We start from the raw sequence: 19,802 nt of genomic DNA, 5'->3' as shown, positions 1-19,802 counted from the left end.
AAAGCAGTATCTATGAATATTTTTATGGCAAGGTAATAGATAAGATGTGAGTGACGGTGTTGCCAAGGATAAGCAAGAATGGGAACTGGTGCATGATCTTAATTGAATGACTCCAAGTGCCGCTTCCTGTTCTTAATTCATATATTCATGCAATAATTTACGGAAGAACATAAGGATTTGGTGGAGAAAGCAGTTAAGTCCAGTGATAATCAGTGAAGAACTATTAACAAATGAATGTCCTGCAGTTTCCTTGAAATTTGTTTTCCCTTTGGGCCAGTGCTGCTCTAATTTGTAACTCTGTTTGATGTAGGTAATTGAAGCCAAGTCAGAGATGAAGGAGAAGCCTAAAAAGACTGATGTCTCAGTTCATTATCCAGCAAGCGGTGATCCGGTTCCAATCTCAGAAGAGACAGAAGAACTTGATCAGAGTACATTTAGTATTGTAAGTAAGAGTGATGTTAATTGTATTAAAGTTTGATATTTGAGTTTCAACTGAAGGCATCCTGCGGGTATAATTTTCTTCCCTGAAGTGCTTTTTGTCACTTCTGTCACAATTGAAGATTGAATATATTTGTAGCTGCAAATGGTTGGTGGAGCATGATAATACTAATATTTGCAAGTTTTTGAAACTCGTTGGACAAGTTAATGAGTTTTTAAAAGATATAAATAGATATTTATTGCAAAAACAATTCTAGATGTCATTGATATGGTTTCATTCCGGCACCACTTTTGGAGATGATGCTAGTCAGAGTAAGAAAGTTAAATTATAATAGAGAGATCTAAATAGTACAGAAGGTTGTGAGGCACATGGGAGGAGTATTAGAGTAACACTGGAGGAAGAATTAGTGAACAAAGAACAAGATGACTGGTAACTGAAAAGAAGAGAGTTGGTCTTTTCTTATATGATTAGATGTTAAAATCTGGAATGCCCGCCACAAAGATGTGTAAAATACCAAGCACCTTTAGGTATATACCAGTGCACAGAGGCTATTTGTCTAGCTTGAAGAGTTGCCAAAGCCAAAGTGATCAAATTGTCTCTAACGTCCTGATTGGTGTTCAGGGTGGGGAAATGCATCCTACATCAGCTGCATCCTAAGAGCATTTTAAATACAGTATACATCGTTCAAGCACAAGATGCGATCTTAATCGAGTGTGCAAAGGAGATTGCTGCTGGTTTTACGCACCTGCATGCATCCATAAGGACATCATTGAAGATACAGTTTTGGGCCCCTATCTGAGAAAAATGTGTTGACATTGGCGAGGGTTCAAAGGAGGTTCACAAAAATGATTCCAGGATTAAAAGGCTTATCATATGATGGCTATGGCCCTGGACTCACTAGAATTCAGAAGAATGAGGGGTGAACTCATTGAAACCTATCAAATGTTGAAAGGCCTTGATAGAGTGGATGTGGAGAGGATATTACCTATGATGGTGAAGTCTAAGATCGGAGAACACAGCCTCAGAATAGAGGGGTGTCCTTTTAGAATGGAGGTGAGGTAGAATTTTAGACAGAGTAAGGGTGGCGAATCTGTGGAATTCGTTGCCACAGGCTGCTGTGGAGGCGTAATCATTGGGTATATTTGAGGCAGAGTTTGATCGATTCTTGATTAGTCAGGACACGAAGGGATACGGGGAGAAGGCAGGAGATTGGGGCTGAGGGGAAAAATGGATCAGCCATGATGAAATGGCAGAGCAGACTTGATGGGCCAAATGGCCTAATTCTGCTCCTTTATCATATGGTCTAAGATTACAAAATACAGAGCTTGTTTAACTACAGTATTAAGCATTTAACTTCTGAAACAAGAAATGTAGAGTATGCCGATTGAATTAATGTGTATCTTGCAACTACTAACAACTCTTTATTCTGTTTGAAAGGAAGAAAATAGTAATGTGCACCTCCCTAAAAATTAGATCAAGTTGTAGCCTATGGAAATTTGCCATTCTTGGATACATTTTCTTCCTGACTGCATCATTAACTTTAGTTATGTGTGAACTCTCAGTTTGGCACTGTTTACTTCATTGCAAATAGACCTTTTGAACTTGCATCAAAACTAACTCCAACAAGTTTTCTACCAAATGGAAAAGCACTAGTTCTCTACTGATATGGTTTTCGGCTTCAGGCTACTGTCTCATCAAAATCCCTGTTCAATACTCTCAGATCCTTTGAGCATTTGCTACATGAAAGTAAATGGAGGTGAACAAGTGCTTTAAAGGTAGTCTTTGGCATAGCATAGACTCATAAGGCACAGAAACAAACCTGTGGCCCACTGTTCTCATTATGAACCCAATTTCCATTGTCTTCTATGCCTTAATGGTTCAAGTGTTTTCATCTAGTTAAGCGTTTTAAGGATCACCTCCACCTCCCCATCATGGTGGTACAATAACTACAAAGATTGTAGTATTGTCTTGGCCAGCACTGGTACAGTTCATGAGTTATCATAAATATGATTTTTGTTTTTCAGTGTAAAGAGAGAATGAGACCTGTAAAAGCAGCACTGAAACAGTTAGACAGACCTGAAAAGGGCCTTTCGGAAAAGGAGCAGCTGGAACACACCAGGCAGTGCCTGATTAAAATAGGAGACCACATCACTGAATGTTTGAAAGAATATTCGAACCCAGAACAAATCAAACAGTGGAGAAAGTAAGCAATTCTTAATCACTTTCAGTCATCTTCTCATCTGAAAACTAAACGGGGAAATGGTGAACATGGATACACAGTGCATCAGAAACCTAAAAGTCAAATTATATAAATCCCTAACCTAACATAGAGCATAGAAATCTATAGCACATTACAGACCCTTCAGCCCACAATTTTGTGCTGACCATGCAACCTACTCGAGAAACTGCCCAGAATTTCCCTACCGCCTAGCTCTGTATTTTTCTAAGCTCCATGTACCTAAGAGTCTCTTAAAACAGCGGTCCCCAACCACTGGGCCACAGAACATGCTCTACTGGGCTGCAAAGAAACGATATGATTTGGCGATAGGAGTCAGCTGCACCTTTCCTCATTCCCTGTCACGCCTACTGTTGAGCCATTATGCATGCGCGGTCATTACCTGCGCGTCATCCATTTCAGCGCGGGAAAAAGATCAACTCCTCGAGCTTGCAAATGACGTGGGCTGATAAGTATGTTTGACATAACATCTCTGCCGGCATTATGGATCAAAGTCAAGGCTAAATATCCTGAGATAGCCACGAAAGCACTGAAAATGTTGCTTCCATTTCCAACAACATATCCCTGCAATGAATGCAACGAAAACTAAATTGCAGAATAGACTGGACATTAGGAACCCCCTTCGAGTATCGCTGTCTCTCGTCACCCTTCGATAGGACCGTCTTGTTGCAGGAAAACAATCCCAGGGCTCCCACTGATTCAGCGATATTGGTGTGTTGCAATGATTTTATATGTTCATACAGGGAAAATATGTGCTGCGTGTTTAATATCCAAACGATACTTAAAATGTTATGATGCTATTGACTTATATAACAATTACAGCAAGGAAACAGGCCATCTCTGCCCTTCTAGTCCATGCCGAACGCTTACTCTCACCAAGTCCCACCGACCTGCACTCAGCCCATAATCCTCCATTCCTTTCCTGTCCATATACCTATCCAATTTTTCTTTAAATGATGATATCGAACCTGCCTCTACCACTTCGACTGGAAGCTCGTTCAACATTTACTTCAGGCTCCCCTGTCCTCCCCGATAATTGACTTATCACTATATTCATGCGAGGAAAATATGTGCTGTGTGTTTAATATTAAATTCGTTAGATAAACCCTTCTAGAAACTAAATTGAGTGTATTAGCTAATTATCATCTATATTCCGGTCGTGATTAACACCCCGCCCCCCCCGAACAGAATCGCCAAAAACGATTTGTAGAAAAAAATCGTACACGCATGTGCACTGGTGCCCATGCAAGGCTTCATGGTCATTGTAGTCTTTCTCGGGGAAAACCCAGCGTATTTGACTGCTACTCTTGTCCGTTGACAACCCCCCCCCCCCCCCCCCGATCGGCCGGTCTGCAAGAATATTGTCAATATGAAACCGTCCGCAGTGCGAGAAAGGTCGGGGACCCCTGTCTTAAAAGATCCTAACTGACACCTCTACCACCGTCTCATTCCACGCATCCACCACTCTCTGTGTGAAAATCTTATCTCTGACATCCCCCTTGTACCTACTTCCAAGCACCTTAAAATTATGACGAAGGGTCTCGGCCTGAAACGTCAACTGCACCTCTTCCTATAGATGCTGCTTGGCCTGCTGCATTCACCAGCAACTTTGATGTATGATACCTTAAAATTATGCCCCCTTGTGTTAGCCATTTCAGCCCTGGGAAAAAGCCTATGTCTAACCACATGATCAATGCCTCTCATCATCTTGTATACCTCTATTAGGTCACCTCTCATCCTCCGTCACTCCAAGAAGAAACGCCAAGTTTGCTCAACCTATTCTGATAAGGCACGCTCTCCAATCCAGGCAACATCCTTGTAAATCTCCTCTGCACGCTCTCTAAAGTATCCACATCCTTCCTGTAGTGAGGTGACCAGAACTGAACACAGTACTCCAAGTGGGGTCTAACTAAGATCTTGTATAGCTGTAACATTACCTCACGGTTCTTGAACTCAATGATGAAGGCTAATACATCATATGCCTTCTTAACAACACTGTATACCTGCACAACAACTTTGAGTGTCCTTTGGACACAGACCATGGGCAATCCAAATTCAAATAAAGATTAGTCTTTTTCTTACCATTCCTAAACCACCACATGGTCTGGTGTTGGTTCAGTATCCAGCTTTAGCTTGCTGATACAACAGATATGTATTTTTGGTGCTGTGGTTTGTAGAGTGTGTAAGATGAGCACGATCTTGCATACACGATGCTGTGGTGAATAAGCAGAGACAAATGGCCTTAAATTCAACCAAGACAGGTGGTGTTATTACAAATGTACAGCTGCATCGATAAAGCAAAACGTAGCATCAGAAGATTTTTAAGTCCAGCTGCAGCTGCCAGTGGACGTGTCAAAGATGAACAAAATTGCTCTTTCCTTTGAAGTATCGTGGGTCAAACCTCTACCTCCAGGTGCTCATCTCCAGTTTTGAACCTCCTGTTCCGGCCAAATCCAACTGATCATACGGTATCATAGTGATTGTAGGGCAGAATGCTGCATCCAGTTTCATGAGTCAGGCACCAGTGCGGGAAATACTTTCAGATGTGCTCAGCTAATTCACTCACTGATTAAAAGGCAAAATACAGATGAAACACTATGGCTAGTGAAGGGCAGTAGCGCCCAACTGCACAATGGTGGCTGTATACAGCACTTCACTAGAGTATTTGGAGCTTTGTTTCAGCTGTTAACAGGTAAATGTGTGTAACAGCATTACTATGAATACTGTATGTTAATAGAAGCATACCTGTCAATTAATAATTTTCACTCATGAACCAACACATACATGGCTACTTAGCTTGTGCTGAGGTCAGCTACTCAGGATCTACAAAGTACCTTCGTTCTCTCCAGCTCTGTATTAGCCCTACTATCAGAAATGTGCCTTCGCTTTTATCAGTTGAACTACCAGTCCATTTGAGAAACTTTGTCAGTTGAGCTCTCTGGTAACTGGTCACTGGAGATGCTGCTGAAGGTACCTTCTGAGAAAGAAAACATGTTCATTCGCCCATTGATAAAAGCTGAATTTAAGCCATTTCCCTGTGAAAACTGAGTTTTCACTGAATCCCAAGTCAGTTGAGTTAAAGTGTTGCATTTTTAGAACTTGAGCAGACCATATTTGACTTGTGTTGTAAGCAGTAAATTTAGTGTTAAATTTTAAAGCTCTGTAATTTTTTTTTCAATATTTCTAGAAATCTCTGGATCTTTGTTTCAAAGTTCACAGAATTTGATGCAAGAAAGCTGCATAAACTCTACAAGCATGCAATCAAGAAACGACTGGAGAATTCTCGGGTATGAGTACTTCAGTGTCAGTAGAAAGATTACTTGGCAAAATGTTATGTATATGACAGCTTCTGCAAATTCATTGCCCAAGATGGATAGCTTATCCACTGATGGTCTCTGGAGACAGCTTATCCACTGATGTCTACTATAAGCCTACTGACTCTCACAGCTATCTGGACTATTCCTCTTCTCACCCTGTCTCTTGCAAAAACGTCATCCCCTTCTCGCAATTCCTCCGTCTCCGCCGCATCTGCTCTCAGGATGAGGCTTTTCATTCTAGGACGAGGGAGATGTCTTCATTTTTTTAAAGAAAGGGGCTTCCCTTCCTCCACTATCAACTCTGCTCTTAAACGCATCTCCCCCATTTCACATACATCTGCTCTCACTCCATCCTCCCGCCACCTCACTAGGAATAGGGTTCCCCTGGTCCTCACCTACCACCCCACCAGCCTCCGGGTCCAACATATTATTCTCCGTAACTTCCGCCACCTCCAACGGGATCCCACCACTAAGCACATCTTTCCCTCCCCCCCTCTCTTTGCATTCCGCAGGGATCGCTCCCTACGCAACTCCCTTGTCCATTCGTCCCTCCCATCCCTCCCCACTGATCTCCCTCCTGGCACTTATCCGTATAAGCGGAACAAGTGCTACACATGCCCTTACACTTCCTCCCTTCAGGGCCCCAAACAGTCCTTCCAGGTGAGGCAGCACTTCACCTGTGAGTCGACTGGGGTGATATACTGCATCCGGTGCTCCCGATGTGGCCTTTTATATATTGACGAGACCCGACGCAGACTGGGAGACCGCTTTGCTGAACATCTATGCTCTGTCCGCCAGAGAAAGCAGGATCTCCCAGTGGCCACACATTTTAATTCCACATCCCATTCCCATTCTGACATGTCTATCCACGGCCTCCTCTACTGTAAAGATGAAGCCACACTCAGGTTGGAGGAACAACACCTTATATTCCGTCTGGGTAGCCTCCAACCTGATGGCATGAACATCGACTTGTCTAACTTCCGCTAAGGCCCCACCTCCCCCTCGTACCCCATCTGTTACTTATTTTTATGCACACATTCTTTCTCTCACTCTCCTTTTTCTCCCTCTGTCCCTCTGAATGTACCTCTTGCCCATCCTCTGGGTCCCCCCCCCCCCCCGTCTTTCTTCCCGGACCTCCTGTCCCATGATCCTCTCGTATCCCCTTTTGCCTATCACCTGTCCAGCTCTCGGCTCCATCCCTCCCCCTCCTGTCTTCTCCTATCATTTTGGATCTCCCCCTCCCCCCCAACTTTCAAATCCCTTACTCACTCTTCCTTCAGTTAGTCCTGACGAAGGGTCTCGGCCTGAAACGTCGACTGCACCTCTTCCTACAGATGCTGCCTGGCCTGCTGCGTTCACCAGCAACTTTGATGTGTGTTGCTTGGATTTATTCAAGTTTCTTTTCAAATATAAGTGTCGTCATGGTCATACAGCCCTTCAGCTCAAAGAGTTCATGGTATTTAGTGTCAACTAACAGGTGCTTAATTTCACTTTCACCCCAGCCCCCATCCTCTGTCAGCCCCTCTCTTTATTCTCTCTCTCTCCTGTGACCTACTTATTCCAGTTTTCAGCCTGCTAATACTCCTCCAGCACCTTAGGCTGTAAATTTATGCACCACCCTCTTGGGCCTTTTGTCAAATGCCTTTTTCAGAGCTAAATACACTACATCTACAGGTTCTCCTCTGCCATCTGTCACTGTCACTCCCAAAGAATTTGAGCAAATTTGTTGAATTTTCGTTAATAAAATGTTGACTAGATTTGATCAGCTTTCCTAAATTGAGTTATCTCCTCTTTGATTACTGACTCCAATATAGATGTTAACAAACAACTGTTACCCACTTTGTCTCTCTCCCTTTCTTAACACGGCTATTTCCCGATCTTCTACTCTCCCCTCACTGAAAATACACTGCAAAACGTTAGACTGTCCACCTAAGAGAATATATAATTAATAACAGGCACTCTTGTGGTTTCTGTGGTCACAACAGTCAACTGCATTAATTAATTCTTAATTGTCACTTGATACATTATTCAGTTCTTTATCTAATCCTTTCCATTTGAATTCCAAACTTTTCTTGTCTCTATTTCATCAGAATGATGTTAGATTCTCTGGAACATATTTTAGTACTTTCAAGATCACATTGTACAGATTTATCCATTCTGTTATTTATTTGCTTTAACATGTGTGATTTCTGGCATGACGCTATCAGTATGATGGTCAGTCCATTCTCTGCCACAGTGTCTGCACATTTCTCAATCCTGGGATGGAGCTAAAATGTCATAACTTTGCAAACGTGTTTCAGCTGAATCAAGTTGACTTCTTAAACGTTCTGTTAAAAAATAGGAAACTATAGCATTAACTTTTTAAAACTTAAAATATTTCTAGGGTGGAAGCCAGTCTTTCCACTGTAGACATTGTTCAATCTTTGTGCTTGTGTTTTGTGTTCCAGCATAACGATCAGCACAGCAGTACTCTTGGTTCCCAGCATGCCAAACTCTCAGGTATGGCTCCAGAGTAACTTTCTTCTGCCTTTTGTAAAAATACATAAAATGTTTTCATTTAGTTTACAGCTTTCAGTGAAAGTTTAAGGGTGACCTTTTGTGCTTCATTGTTGTGAATATGTAAGAAATTGAGAAGATGGGTAAACCCTGGCTCCATTTTTTATTGAACAGAATCTGAAAAACCCAAGGAGAATTCACACAATGATGACAGCAGTAGGGATAGTCATTCATCTGAAAGACACCATTCATCTCATTATCACGATCATCATCGAGATCGTCACCATGGTGATTCCTACCGAAAAAGTGATTCCTCAAGAAAGAGACTGTATTCGTCATTTAGCAATGGCAAAGACCACCGGGACAGAGACCATTACCGAACAGACAGCAGGTACCTTGAGACAGATTGTCTTCTTTTAAAGATAAGCTGTTAATGGAACACTTAAGCTTTGGAAAATCTATATTAAAGTTTATTGATATAATGCTTTTGTTTTTGGCAATGGCAGGATAAAAATTGTAAGATAAAGTTGAGTCTAGTTGGTTTTTGAAAGTTAGTCAATTTATTGTTTGAGAATTGGCAGCCATGTAGTAATACAGAAGAAAAGCATTTGGGTCATCTTGTCAACGCCAACTAATTTTTTATAGCTCTGTATTCTCTGCTTCAAATGTTTATAGGAGATTTTTCTTAAGAGGCAGCAGTCTTGGCCTTGACTACCTCAGATAGCAAGCACCTTGTAACACTTCCAAGAAAACATTTTCCCCCAAATTTCTCTGTAACCATTTTAAATTGATGAGTTCCCTTCATTGATACCCAAGAACATTGCCTCATCCACCCCTTTAAAACATTTAGAATTGCAAAAAGAATTCCATTGGACTATAAGACAGAGGAGCAAAATTATGCCATCAGCCCATCGAATCTGCTCTGCCATTCCATTATGGCTGATTCATTATTCCTCTCAACCCCATTCTCCTGCCTTCGCCTTGCAACCTTTTGCACCCTGACTAATCAAGAACCTCTAAAACTGCTTTAAAGAAAACCAGTTACTTGGCCTCCATAACCATGAGTTCCACAGATTCACCACCTACTATTCATTACTCATTTGCCTTTCCGGCATCAAAGTTCAAAGTAAATTTATTATCAAAGTATATATATGTCACCATATACACTGAGTCTTATTTTCTTGTGGGCATACTCAATAAATCTATAGAATAATAACCATAACAGAATCAATGAAAGACAGCTGAACTTGGGCGTTCAACCGGAGTTCAGAAGACAACAAACTGCAAATATAAAAAGAAAGAAATAATAATAAGCAATAAATATCGAGAACATGAGATGAAGTCCTTAAAAGTGAGTCCATTGGTTGTGGGAACATTTCAATGATGGGGCAAGTGGTGTGAGTCCTAAGGTTTCTGTACCTTTCTGATGGCAGCAGTGAGAAGAGAGCATGTGCTGGGTGGTGAGGGTACATCAGCAAATGAACTTCAGGTACTTCATCCACTCTCAATATTTATCCTGTCAAATTAGAGAATTTATGCATATGCTATTCGATAGAGCTAGCACTTCCTTGAAGACTTTTACGGTCTCAGGACATCACTAGTTACCTCAATACCCTGAATTACTTCAGTCACTTTGGAGAGGAAACCCAAGACACAGGTATGCATAAACCATAAGTCATATGGGCAAAATTAGGCCATTCAGTCCATTGAATCTTCTGTCATTCCCTCATGGCTGTTATATTATCCCTTTCAACTCCATTCTCTTGCCTTATCCTCATAACTGTTGACACCCTTCTGAATCAAGAACCCACCAATCTCTGCTTTAAATATATCCAATGTTGCCACATAAATAATGAATCTATCGATTTAGAACTGTATCTATATTTACATGAACTTCGAAAGTAACCCTGATCTCTTCCAATTTTACAGGTATCACAGTGAAAGTAAGCATAGAAAACTTGATGAACACAGAAGTCGGGATCACCGATCTGGTCCAGACACCAGCTCAAAGGAGAGTCGCTCACATGCTGACCATAGATCTCACTCAGATCACCGTTCGAGTTCAGAGCATCGATCTCATTCGGATCACAGATCCAGTTCAGAATACTCAGGCCATCACAAATCCTCCCGGGATTACAGGTACCACTCAGACTGGCCAGTGGACCACAGACCATCGAGTAGTGGTCCAAGATCTCCCTTGGATCAGAGATCTCCATATGACTCTAGATCACCATTGGAACATAGATCTCCCCTCGAATATTCCTCTGATCACAAAAGTACCCCAGAGCACATCTGGAACAGCCGTAAAACATAACAGCACGAGACTTCGTGTCTTTGCCCAATGCAGCCATAAAAAAGTGAACACAATAAATGCCTTATGTGACTTATAGCAGATAAGAGCTGCTTCTCGAGCAGTAATATTGTTACTCCTCCTTACAGGTTGCAAGGTTGTTATCTCAAGAAGAAAATATTTTTGTATTGAGGTTAATGCTGCACTGTGCTACAACTTTGTGGCATGTTTTGTTCCTGTTTTTTTAATTCAAAGGTGGACATGTTTACTACTGCATATATTGGAACACTGCCCCGAACACACTGGATCATAGAATTAATTCTCCTCAGACATAGAGGGTTTCAACCTCATCAACCAGAATTATGTGTTGAAGAACAAATTTAAATCCATGCAAGTACACAAGATTATGCAGGAATTTAGGAGCGGAGTAAAAATTTAGACTGTTCAGAAGGCAGAGGACTCTAGTACACCTCCCAAAGTTATTTGTATTGAGTCTGTTTACATTTTACACTGCGACCACATTGCCCAGTTCTTGGCAAGCTTGAATATTTAAATTCTGTACTTACAACTGTAAAATATTTTGTTGATCAATTGTAATGCCTTTGAAAATATACTACTGTAAATTATTGTAAATTTAGTGGATCGAATCTGAGCTTTTTTTCTTCTCAGGCTTTTTTTGACTACTTTCCTTTCCCCACCAGCTCAGGCCTTCACATCATGAGTATAAAATCCGTGTACTACAGTTTTTAATGAATTGTCATTGAAATCACTGTTTAGAATGTAAAATGGGAAAGGGAAGATCAATTCCATTATATCTAGTCCTGTAGTACTTTTTTATTGATAACTTGTATTAGAAATGTGTTTATTTACTTTAAACTCAGTGTTGTGATTGCTGTAGTAACTAAATAGGAGAAATTCCTTAAAATTCAGATGTCAAATTATAGTTTGAGATACATTTTATAAACAGATCTACTTCTCCCCCTCCCCACCTTAAGATTCCATTTACAGCAAGAACAATAAAATGAGGTGAATTTGATATATCATCTTCCCTATTCTTTTCCCTACTAAAACAGGCAATAATATGAAACGTGCTATGCAGTCAGATGAATTTCCAACGCATTGGTGAACTGGGGAAACTATATGGTGTTATAATGCACACCGATGTAAATATCTGCTATATATTACAAAGTAAATTTACAGAGAATGATGTGTGAATTCCTGACATCTTTTTCACCCTGGAAGAAAAATGTCAGATTTGTACAAATCAACACATTCATTATCAGTATCTCTTCCCATCCCCTTTATTTCTCCAGAAAGTATCACAGACTTTTTAATAAAGTAATTTTGTAACTCTCCCTTGCAAATGTGTGCTTTAACTTTGGTCAAAAACAAAAATTGCAACTGTGCCAAGTAATAATGGGATAGACATTATAGCTGTGAATAAATTACACAGTGAACTAATTTAGAGATGTAAATATAGTTTGTATGTGCAAATACTGGAAAAAAAATCTAATCTATGCTATTCGCTTTCATGTTTCCCAGCCCCTAAGAATGATGATAGATTGAAAAATGGGCAACATCTATTTGCCATAACAAGGTATATGTTATACTTTGGGTAGTGCTGCGGTTAGCGTGACGCTATTACAGCTCAGGGCATCGGAGTTCAGTTCCGATGTCATATGTAAGGAGTCTGTACATACTCCCCATGGACTCTGGGTTTTCTCCAGGTACCGGGTTAGTAGGTTAATTGGTCATTGTAAATTGTCCTGTGATTAAGATAGGGTTAAATCTGGAATTGCTGGGTGGTGCGGCTGGAAGGCCCTATTCCGCACTGTATTTCTAAATTAAATAAATAAATATTTTTGCAGTTCCACAAAATACTGTGTGTCATTAACAGACTGGATGAATTATATCCTGTTGTTATACTTATAAAAGAATAAAGGACAGGAAAGCTGTGCTTCAGAGCTCAGATGAAGAATTGACTGTTAAAAATCAATTTTTTTTCCATCTCCTCCTGGAGTGTTCTTTGAAATGATCTTGGGAATACCACAGCGATTCTATTAATTCTACTTGTGATATGAACCAATGGATAAACCATACAGTAAAGCTATTGATATATTTATGAAAAACACCAGTTTTATTGACCTATTTTAATAATTATGTTAAGGTAAATATTGCAGCTTTTGGATCTTTTAAGTAATGTAGATCAGTCATGTTTATGAAAGAAAATCTTTAATTGGATGAATTAATTGGATTAACCAGATGAATATAAAATTGAATATGCTAAATTTATATAAAAATTCTTTGAACAAAATATTCTGTGAAAAGCCAGTATACTTTTGTAGTAATAAGACTGTCATCAATTGTGTTTATTTACTGTAAAGTATCATTTTCATCAATTCTTCCTATAACAGAGGCTGAATTGTTTGATTATCAGAGGAAATACTGGTAGAACTTCCAAGCCATTAGAAGGATCTTTTCTTAAAAACCCAAATTATGTACACACACCAACAGGAGAATATGAAACTTGACTCAAGTGATCACCCTACCCATCACCGAATCAAGTGTGTATTGTTACTTTTGAGGGGCAACTAATGCTTAATGGGGCTCTACTTTTTGGTAATAGTGCTGTTATCAGGCTGAATTAGAAACTAATCATACTGCAAACCAAGCATTGATTTTTTTTTATTAGCAAGCTTGTTAGCATTTTGCAGAATGTGATTTTAAGTTATGAGGTTGATGGGAGAACTGAAATGCACTTTTTAAAATTAAAAGTTTGTAATACTTTTGATTGAGGTAATAATGCAAAATGGGTTTTTAAGTTGAGGATTATTTAAAGCTTTGTCCACCATTAATCTCAGTTATACCACATCTGCTTTTTAGTGTGTTTTTTTTATATGGCACGAATTGTTCTGGTAATTGAAGTCCTCATCAAGCTGCTGATTAGATTGCTGAAGACTACTGTGTTAAGGTAGTGATTCAGTGACAGCAGTTTACTGAAGATGGATGTAGTCCGGTCATTGCTGAAAGTTTTCTCCACTATAACTCTGAGTGGCTAACCTTCTGTTATTTTCACTGCAAATTATTGGGCAATGTGAACCTTGCTGTAGCTTTTCTCCAACTATATGCTGCAATGTTCATTCTTAACAATTTCAAACTTGCTCTGATACCTCATGATTTTTTAAAAAGTGGCAAATAACAACACACACAAAATGCTCAGCATGTCAGGCAGCATCTGTGAAGGGTCAAGACCCTTCATCAGAACTGCCAAATAAACTGATGAATGGTAAGACATCAAGGAATTGGCATGTTCAAGTATTTGCTGGCTTAAGCAGGGTGTGTTTTTTAGTGTCCTAAGCTCAATATATAGCACATAATATTGAATTCACATGTTTATATATTTTTTTAAAATCTGGATTATTTTCCCCAAATTTTGCATTTAGGGTATTTTCCGCCATGTTAAACAGCATCCAAGGTAAATACAATGATATCAATGTCCAAGTAAGTGACTCCATGTTTTCACATCATTCATCTATCTATACTTTAATTCAGCAGAGGAACATTAGTTCCGAACTGAGATGAGGAATTTCTTTAGCCAGAGGGTGGTGGATCTGTAGAATTTGTTGCCACAGCTGAGTATGGAGGCCAAGTCTATGTATATTTAAGGTAGAGCTTGATAGATTCTTGATTGGTCAGGGCATGAAGGGTTACGGGGAGAAGGCAAGAAATTGCGGCTAAGAGGGAAAATGGATCAGCCATGATATGGTGGGGCAGACTTGATGGGCTAAATGTTCTAATTCTACTCCTTATCAAAAAGACCAACATAAGCTTTCAGAAATTAAAATTCTTGTCATAAAATGAATTTGTCAATCACCTATAATAAATGCAGTAACATGTTCTACAGGGTGTTTGTCAGTGATTCATTTGCATGAGATTAGTCTCAGGCAATTTTTAAACAAATATTTTAATGTTGGAAGTAATCTGCAGTGGATGTGTTTATACCTGCTATCATTATTTCTGCCTATAAACTCTTCTTATCACCCTCTAATTGGGTTCGTTTTTCTTTAATGCTTTACTCAACAGCTAATATCTGCAGTGAGATATTACAAGTGAATTGTTGGACAAATAAGCACCAATCATTTGGTTGAGAGAATTAAATAAATAAAGGCATCCATTAGTCTTGCGAGACCATGGATCTGCGCCTGGAAAGTCTTCACTCTCCAGGGCACAGGCCTGGGCAAGGTTGTATGGAAGACCAGCAGTTGCCCATGCTGCAAGTCTCCCCTCTCCGCGACACCAATGTTGTCCAAGGGGAAGGGCATTACAACCCATACAGCTTGGCACCAGTGATGTCGCAGAGCAATGTGTGATTAAGTGCCTAGCTCAAGGACACAACACGTTGCCTCGGCTGGGGTTTGAACTCACGATCTTCAGGTAGCTAGTCCGATGCCTTAACCACTTGGCCATGTGCCCACTTGAGAGAATTAAGGTTGTCAAAATCTGGGCTTTGTGAAGCCTGGTTTTCAGAGAGATCTGAGCACTTGTGATGCAGCCTGGAATAGTCCTGTGGTGAGCATTGGTGCGTAAATGCCTCTCGATAGTACTGCTTGATGAGAGATAATTAGCCAGCTTGGAGGTATCTTGCTTTTAGTGGACATTGAGTAAATGGGCAGTTTTACACCGTGCCAGTATTACTAGGTAAGCGCAAGAAATTCTGTGGATGCTGGAAATCCAAAGTAACATACATGAAATGCTGGAGAAACTCGGCAGGTCAGGCAGCATCCATGGAAATGAACAGACTGAACATTTTGGGCCGAGACCCTTCTTCAGGCCTTTCCATGCAAGCTGCCTGACCTGCTGAGTTCTTCCAGCATTTTATGTGCGTTATATGGTGGCAGTTTGGCTAGAGACATTCTAGAGTGCAACTCTTCACACATCCAAGGTATGATACTGGTCCCATAGCCTTTTTCAGTATCCAGTGCTCTTAGCTGTTTCTTAATATTACGTGGAATGGTACCCATGGTCTACAATCAAAATTGGCTTTTATCTATTATGGTGGGGAAGCTAACGAGAATTATATACTCTGTATCTGGCTGAATGTCCTTTATAAATGCCTCAACCTTTAGTACTTATGCTGGGCCAACCATCACTGGTGATGGGATGTTCTTTGAGCTGCCTCTTCCCCCTGAACTGTTTAATTGATGATGCAACCAGTTGGAATGCTGTCTGCGGTACATCTGTAGAAATTTGCTAGAGTCTTTGATGACATGCCATATCTTCTCAAACTCCTAGTGAAATTGGAATGGCTCTCCCTCTCCACTCAGTTTTTTTTTAACCTCAATGAGGTCTGGTGGGTGTTTCCTGAAGTCCACAATCAATTCCTTGATATTATTGACATTGAGTGCAAGGTTATTCTTGCAACATCACAACCAGCTGATCTATCTCACTCCTGTATTCCTCCTTGTCATCATCTGAAATGATCATTGGAATATACTCATTGCTCATAAAATAATAATCTTCAAAAATATCAAACAACTGTTATCCCAGTTTAGAGTTTGTCAATAGGTAGTGTTCTTGTACTTCAACATTTACACTATATAATGAGGTGACAGGATAGTGAAACATTCAAATTTGTGTTGAATAAATATTTTTAATAACAGATTTAAGTTTTAAAAACCAATTAAATTTACAGTAGGTTAACAAAGATGTAAATATAAATATTTAAAGTCACTGTCAGATTTTATCCTGGGGAGTTTATTTAATGTCATTCTGGGTGGCAGTGTCTGGATGCTGGTCCTATGCCTACAGTAGGTCTGAATAACTTTTCTCTATATAGAAACATAGAAAACCTACAGCACAATACAGGCCCATCTGCCCATAATGCTGTGCCGAATATGTACGTACTGCAGAAATTACCTAGGATTAGCCATAGCCCTCTCTTTTTCTAAGCTCCTTTGGACAAAGAATGCCATAAATCAAAGTGTCTGAGGAGATAACAAACCCCTTTTAAGGAATCTCCTTTCATATATGACCTCATAACATCAGAGAAAATGTTTTTTTAGATGAGATAGTCAAAGTAAGGTGCCAATGTCACTTATTACCAACTGAGCTTTCTTTTTACAGCTTAATGCTTGCCATTTCAATAAACAAAATGGGAGGAATTATTTTACAATGTATTGCTTCTAGGTTTTTTTGTTCAAATTGTAAATTTAGTGCTGTATCTATACCTTGTCTCCATAGATCTGAAAATTCAATAGATGTTTTACTCATTTTTGAAAATCGGTATGAAATCTCCCTGCACCATTCTTTTATCTTGAGAAAAGGGCTTCAGCCTGAATTGGCAACTGCTTATTCATTTCAATTGATGCTGCCTAACTTGCTGAGTTCATCCAGCATTTTGCGTCAGTTGCTTTGAAATTCCAGCATCCGCAGACTTTTTTTGTCTTCGTGCCATTTTGTTTTGGTGCGTTGCATATCCAAGTAGCTTACAGGGGAAATCGTGTCCATTTCTTCTCCAGTTCTATAATTTTATTTTGAACCTTTAATTTCTAGTTATCAATGGAAACAATGTGCATACTTTACGTACATCACAGTTTTGAATATTTAGTTTTCCCTTAAAATTTTCTCATTCACAGGAGAACAATCCCAGTTTCTTAAAACTCTCAATAGGTCCTGCGTGCTAGGCTAGTCTGGGAGATTGCACTGTTGTAATGAAATTATCAGTATGGCATATAAAACAAAGTTTTTCATTGCACCTCAGAACTATTACAAAAATTAGCCAATTTACTTACCGATATTTTCTGCTTATGTCCATGTTTATTAATGCAACATCAAAGAATATACCAGTAAGTGTGAACCAAGAATGACAGCACTAATACGGAACAGAAGAAGCTTGGGATCTACATCCATAGATCCCTCAAAGTTGCTCACAAGTTGATATGATGGTTAAGAAGGTGTATGGTATGTTGGCCTTCATAGGTCAAGGAACTGAGTGCAAGAGCCACAAGGTAACATTGCAGCTCTATAAAATTCTAGTTAGACTACACTTGGATTATTGTGTTCAGTTCTGGTCGCTTTGTTAGAAGAAGAAGCTTTAATAAGCTTTAGAGAGGGTGGAGAGGAGAATTACCAAAATGCTGCCATGACTAGACTGTAGGTCTTAAAAGCTTAGATTGAGCAAGTTAGGACTTTTATCTTTGGAGTGAAGGAAGATGAGAGATGACTTAACAGACTGCCCCAGGGCAGAAATGGTTAAAAGCAGGGCATGATTTTATGGTCATTGGAGAAAAACATAAGGTAGGTGGGGGGGGGGGTTAAGTTAGATGTAAGTTTTTAACCTGGAGAGAGGTGGGTATGTGAAGTATGTTGCCAGGGGTGATGGTAGGTGCAGATTAGGGACATTGAAATTCTTAACTAGATACATGGTAGGAAAATGGAGGAAGAAAATCTGAGGGAGGAACGGGTTTGATCTTAGAGTAGGTTGCAGGGTTGGCTCAACATTGTGGGCCAAAGGGACTGTATTATACTGTTGTAAACCCCAAGAGATTCTGCCTGTGCATTTTGTGTGTGGGTGTGTGTTGGTCTGTACCATTCTGTTCACATCAGAGGCCTTGTCTCTATACCCAGCTACCCCCAAGCTCGTGAACTTGCTACCTAAAATTCTGCTTTCCACCTGCCAAAGGCACCCCTCAGAGCACAGCTTTATTGTTCGTCCTATTGGTTTTCCATTCCAGTATTCTTTGGCCTAATACCATTTCTTTTTTTTTTTTGCAATTAAGACATTAGATGATTCCTAGTTTTTATTTTGTTTAGCAGCTGTGGTCCGGTAATAATCTAAGCAAAATAATTGAAATTGCTTAGGCTGGAAATGTTAATAAATGTATAGCAACATGAACATCCACTAGTGCACTGTTTTGGGGTTATTTTGAGCTACACGCTCACTGTTCGTGTGTTAGTTAATAGAATGTTGTTCTTTAGTTTTATATCCAATGTCAGCATCTTGCTTTTCCAAACCACACATATGTGCAGTCTAAACCATTTCCAACTGCCAGCACAAAGTCCCTTAACCAGAGACTCTGTTCTACGGCATCTAGAGGTCACTCATGATTTCAGTTGATCTGTTCATTATAAAAGCCAAGCACGTACTGCATGTTTACATCAAGAAATTAGACCCTTCATGTTTTTCATTATTGCCTTGATTATTATTGTGGCATCAGCTGGTTTTTAAATAGAGGAAAATACAAGGGCAAGGTAACCTATGACCTCACTTTCAAGGACTCTGCAACTCATTCTCAGTATTATTTTAAATTATTATTTGCAGTTTCTCTTTTGCAAATTGGTTGCTTATCAGTCTTTGTAATTTTTCATGGTATTTTTCTGTTCTGCCATGAATGCCCGCGAGAAAATGAATCACAAGGTAGTATATAGTGTGATATATAGTACATCCCTTGATCATGTTTATTTTGAACTTTTAATAGGCTAAAGTAGATGAATGGTGGATATTAAACATTCTAATAAATTCAAGTGAACTTTTTTCAAAAAAATGTTCCAGCACTAACTAGATTCCAAGAATTCTGACAAAGCTGGATGGCATCCCAAAAGAACAGTGTTCTTTCTCCCCTCGGTATTTCATTATTTGCCTTTGCACAATTATGTTTCTCTCATTTTGGATTCAGATTTTGATCTTTCTTCCCTTTTGCAGACAGGAAATAGCAAAGGCTGGAAGCTTGCTGACCAGATGGAAATATGACTCAATATGATATTGATCTGTTCCCTCCCCCTGCTGGAATCCTGCTTGGCCTTTGTTAGCAGGCTGCTGCGTCAGTAATGAATCGCAATTGAAACCCCCTTTTTATTAGCTTGGATCTTTCTTTCAGTTATTTCATATTGTATGTGGTGAAGTGTGTTCACCGACCTAATAGGATGTACCAGGAACATAGAACATAGAATAGTACAGGATAGTATAGGCCCTTCGGCCCACAATGTGCCAACCCTCAAACCCTCCTTCCCATATAAGCCCCCACC

At 39.7% G+C, this 19,802-nt stretch overlaps 1 protein-coding gene across 2 annotated transcripts in view; it reads left to right on the top strand.

The window, feature by feature from the left end:
- chd1 (chromodomain helicase DNA binding protein 1) overlaps positions 1–15,020 on the top strand; it is a 134,607-nt gene extending 119,587 nt beyond the window's left edge. For both annotated transcript variants that reach the window (XM_063068599.1, XM_063068600.1), the window contains exons 32-37: positions 311–442; positions 2,464–2,642; positions 5,863–5,962; positions 8,440–8,491; positions 8,663–8,879; positions 10,418–15,020. In XM_063068599.1, the coding sequence (XP_062924669.1) occupies positions 311–442; positions 2,464–2,642; positions 5,863–5,962; positions 8,440–8,491; positions 8,663–8,879; positions 10,418–10,802 (1,065 nt within the window). In that variant the 3' untranslated portion in view covers positions 10,803–15,020. The remainder of the gene's footprint in view (positions 1–310; positions 443–2,463; positions 2,643–5,862; positions 5,963–8,439; positions 8,492–8,662; positions 8,880–10,417) is intronic.
- The last annotated feature ends 4,782 nt before the right edge of the window (positions 15,021–19,802 follow it).

This window comes from Mobula hypostoma, chromosome 16, assembly GCF_963921235.1.
Source record: "Mobula hypostoma chromosome 16, sMobHyp1.1, whole genome shotgun sequence".
NCBI lineage: Eukaryota > Metazoa > Chordata > Chondrichthyes > Myliobatiformes > Myliobatidae > Mobula > Mobula hypostoma.
Note: the sequence above shows the minus strand (reverse complement) of the source record. Positions and strands in the feature narration are given on the sequence as shown.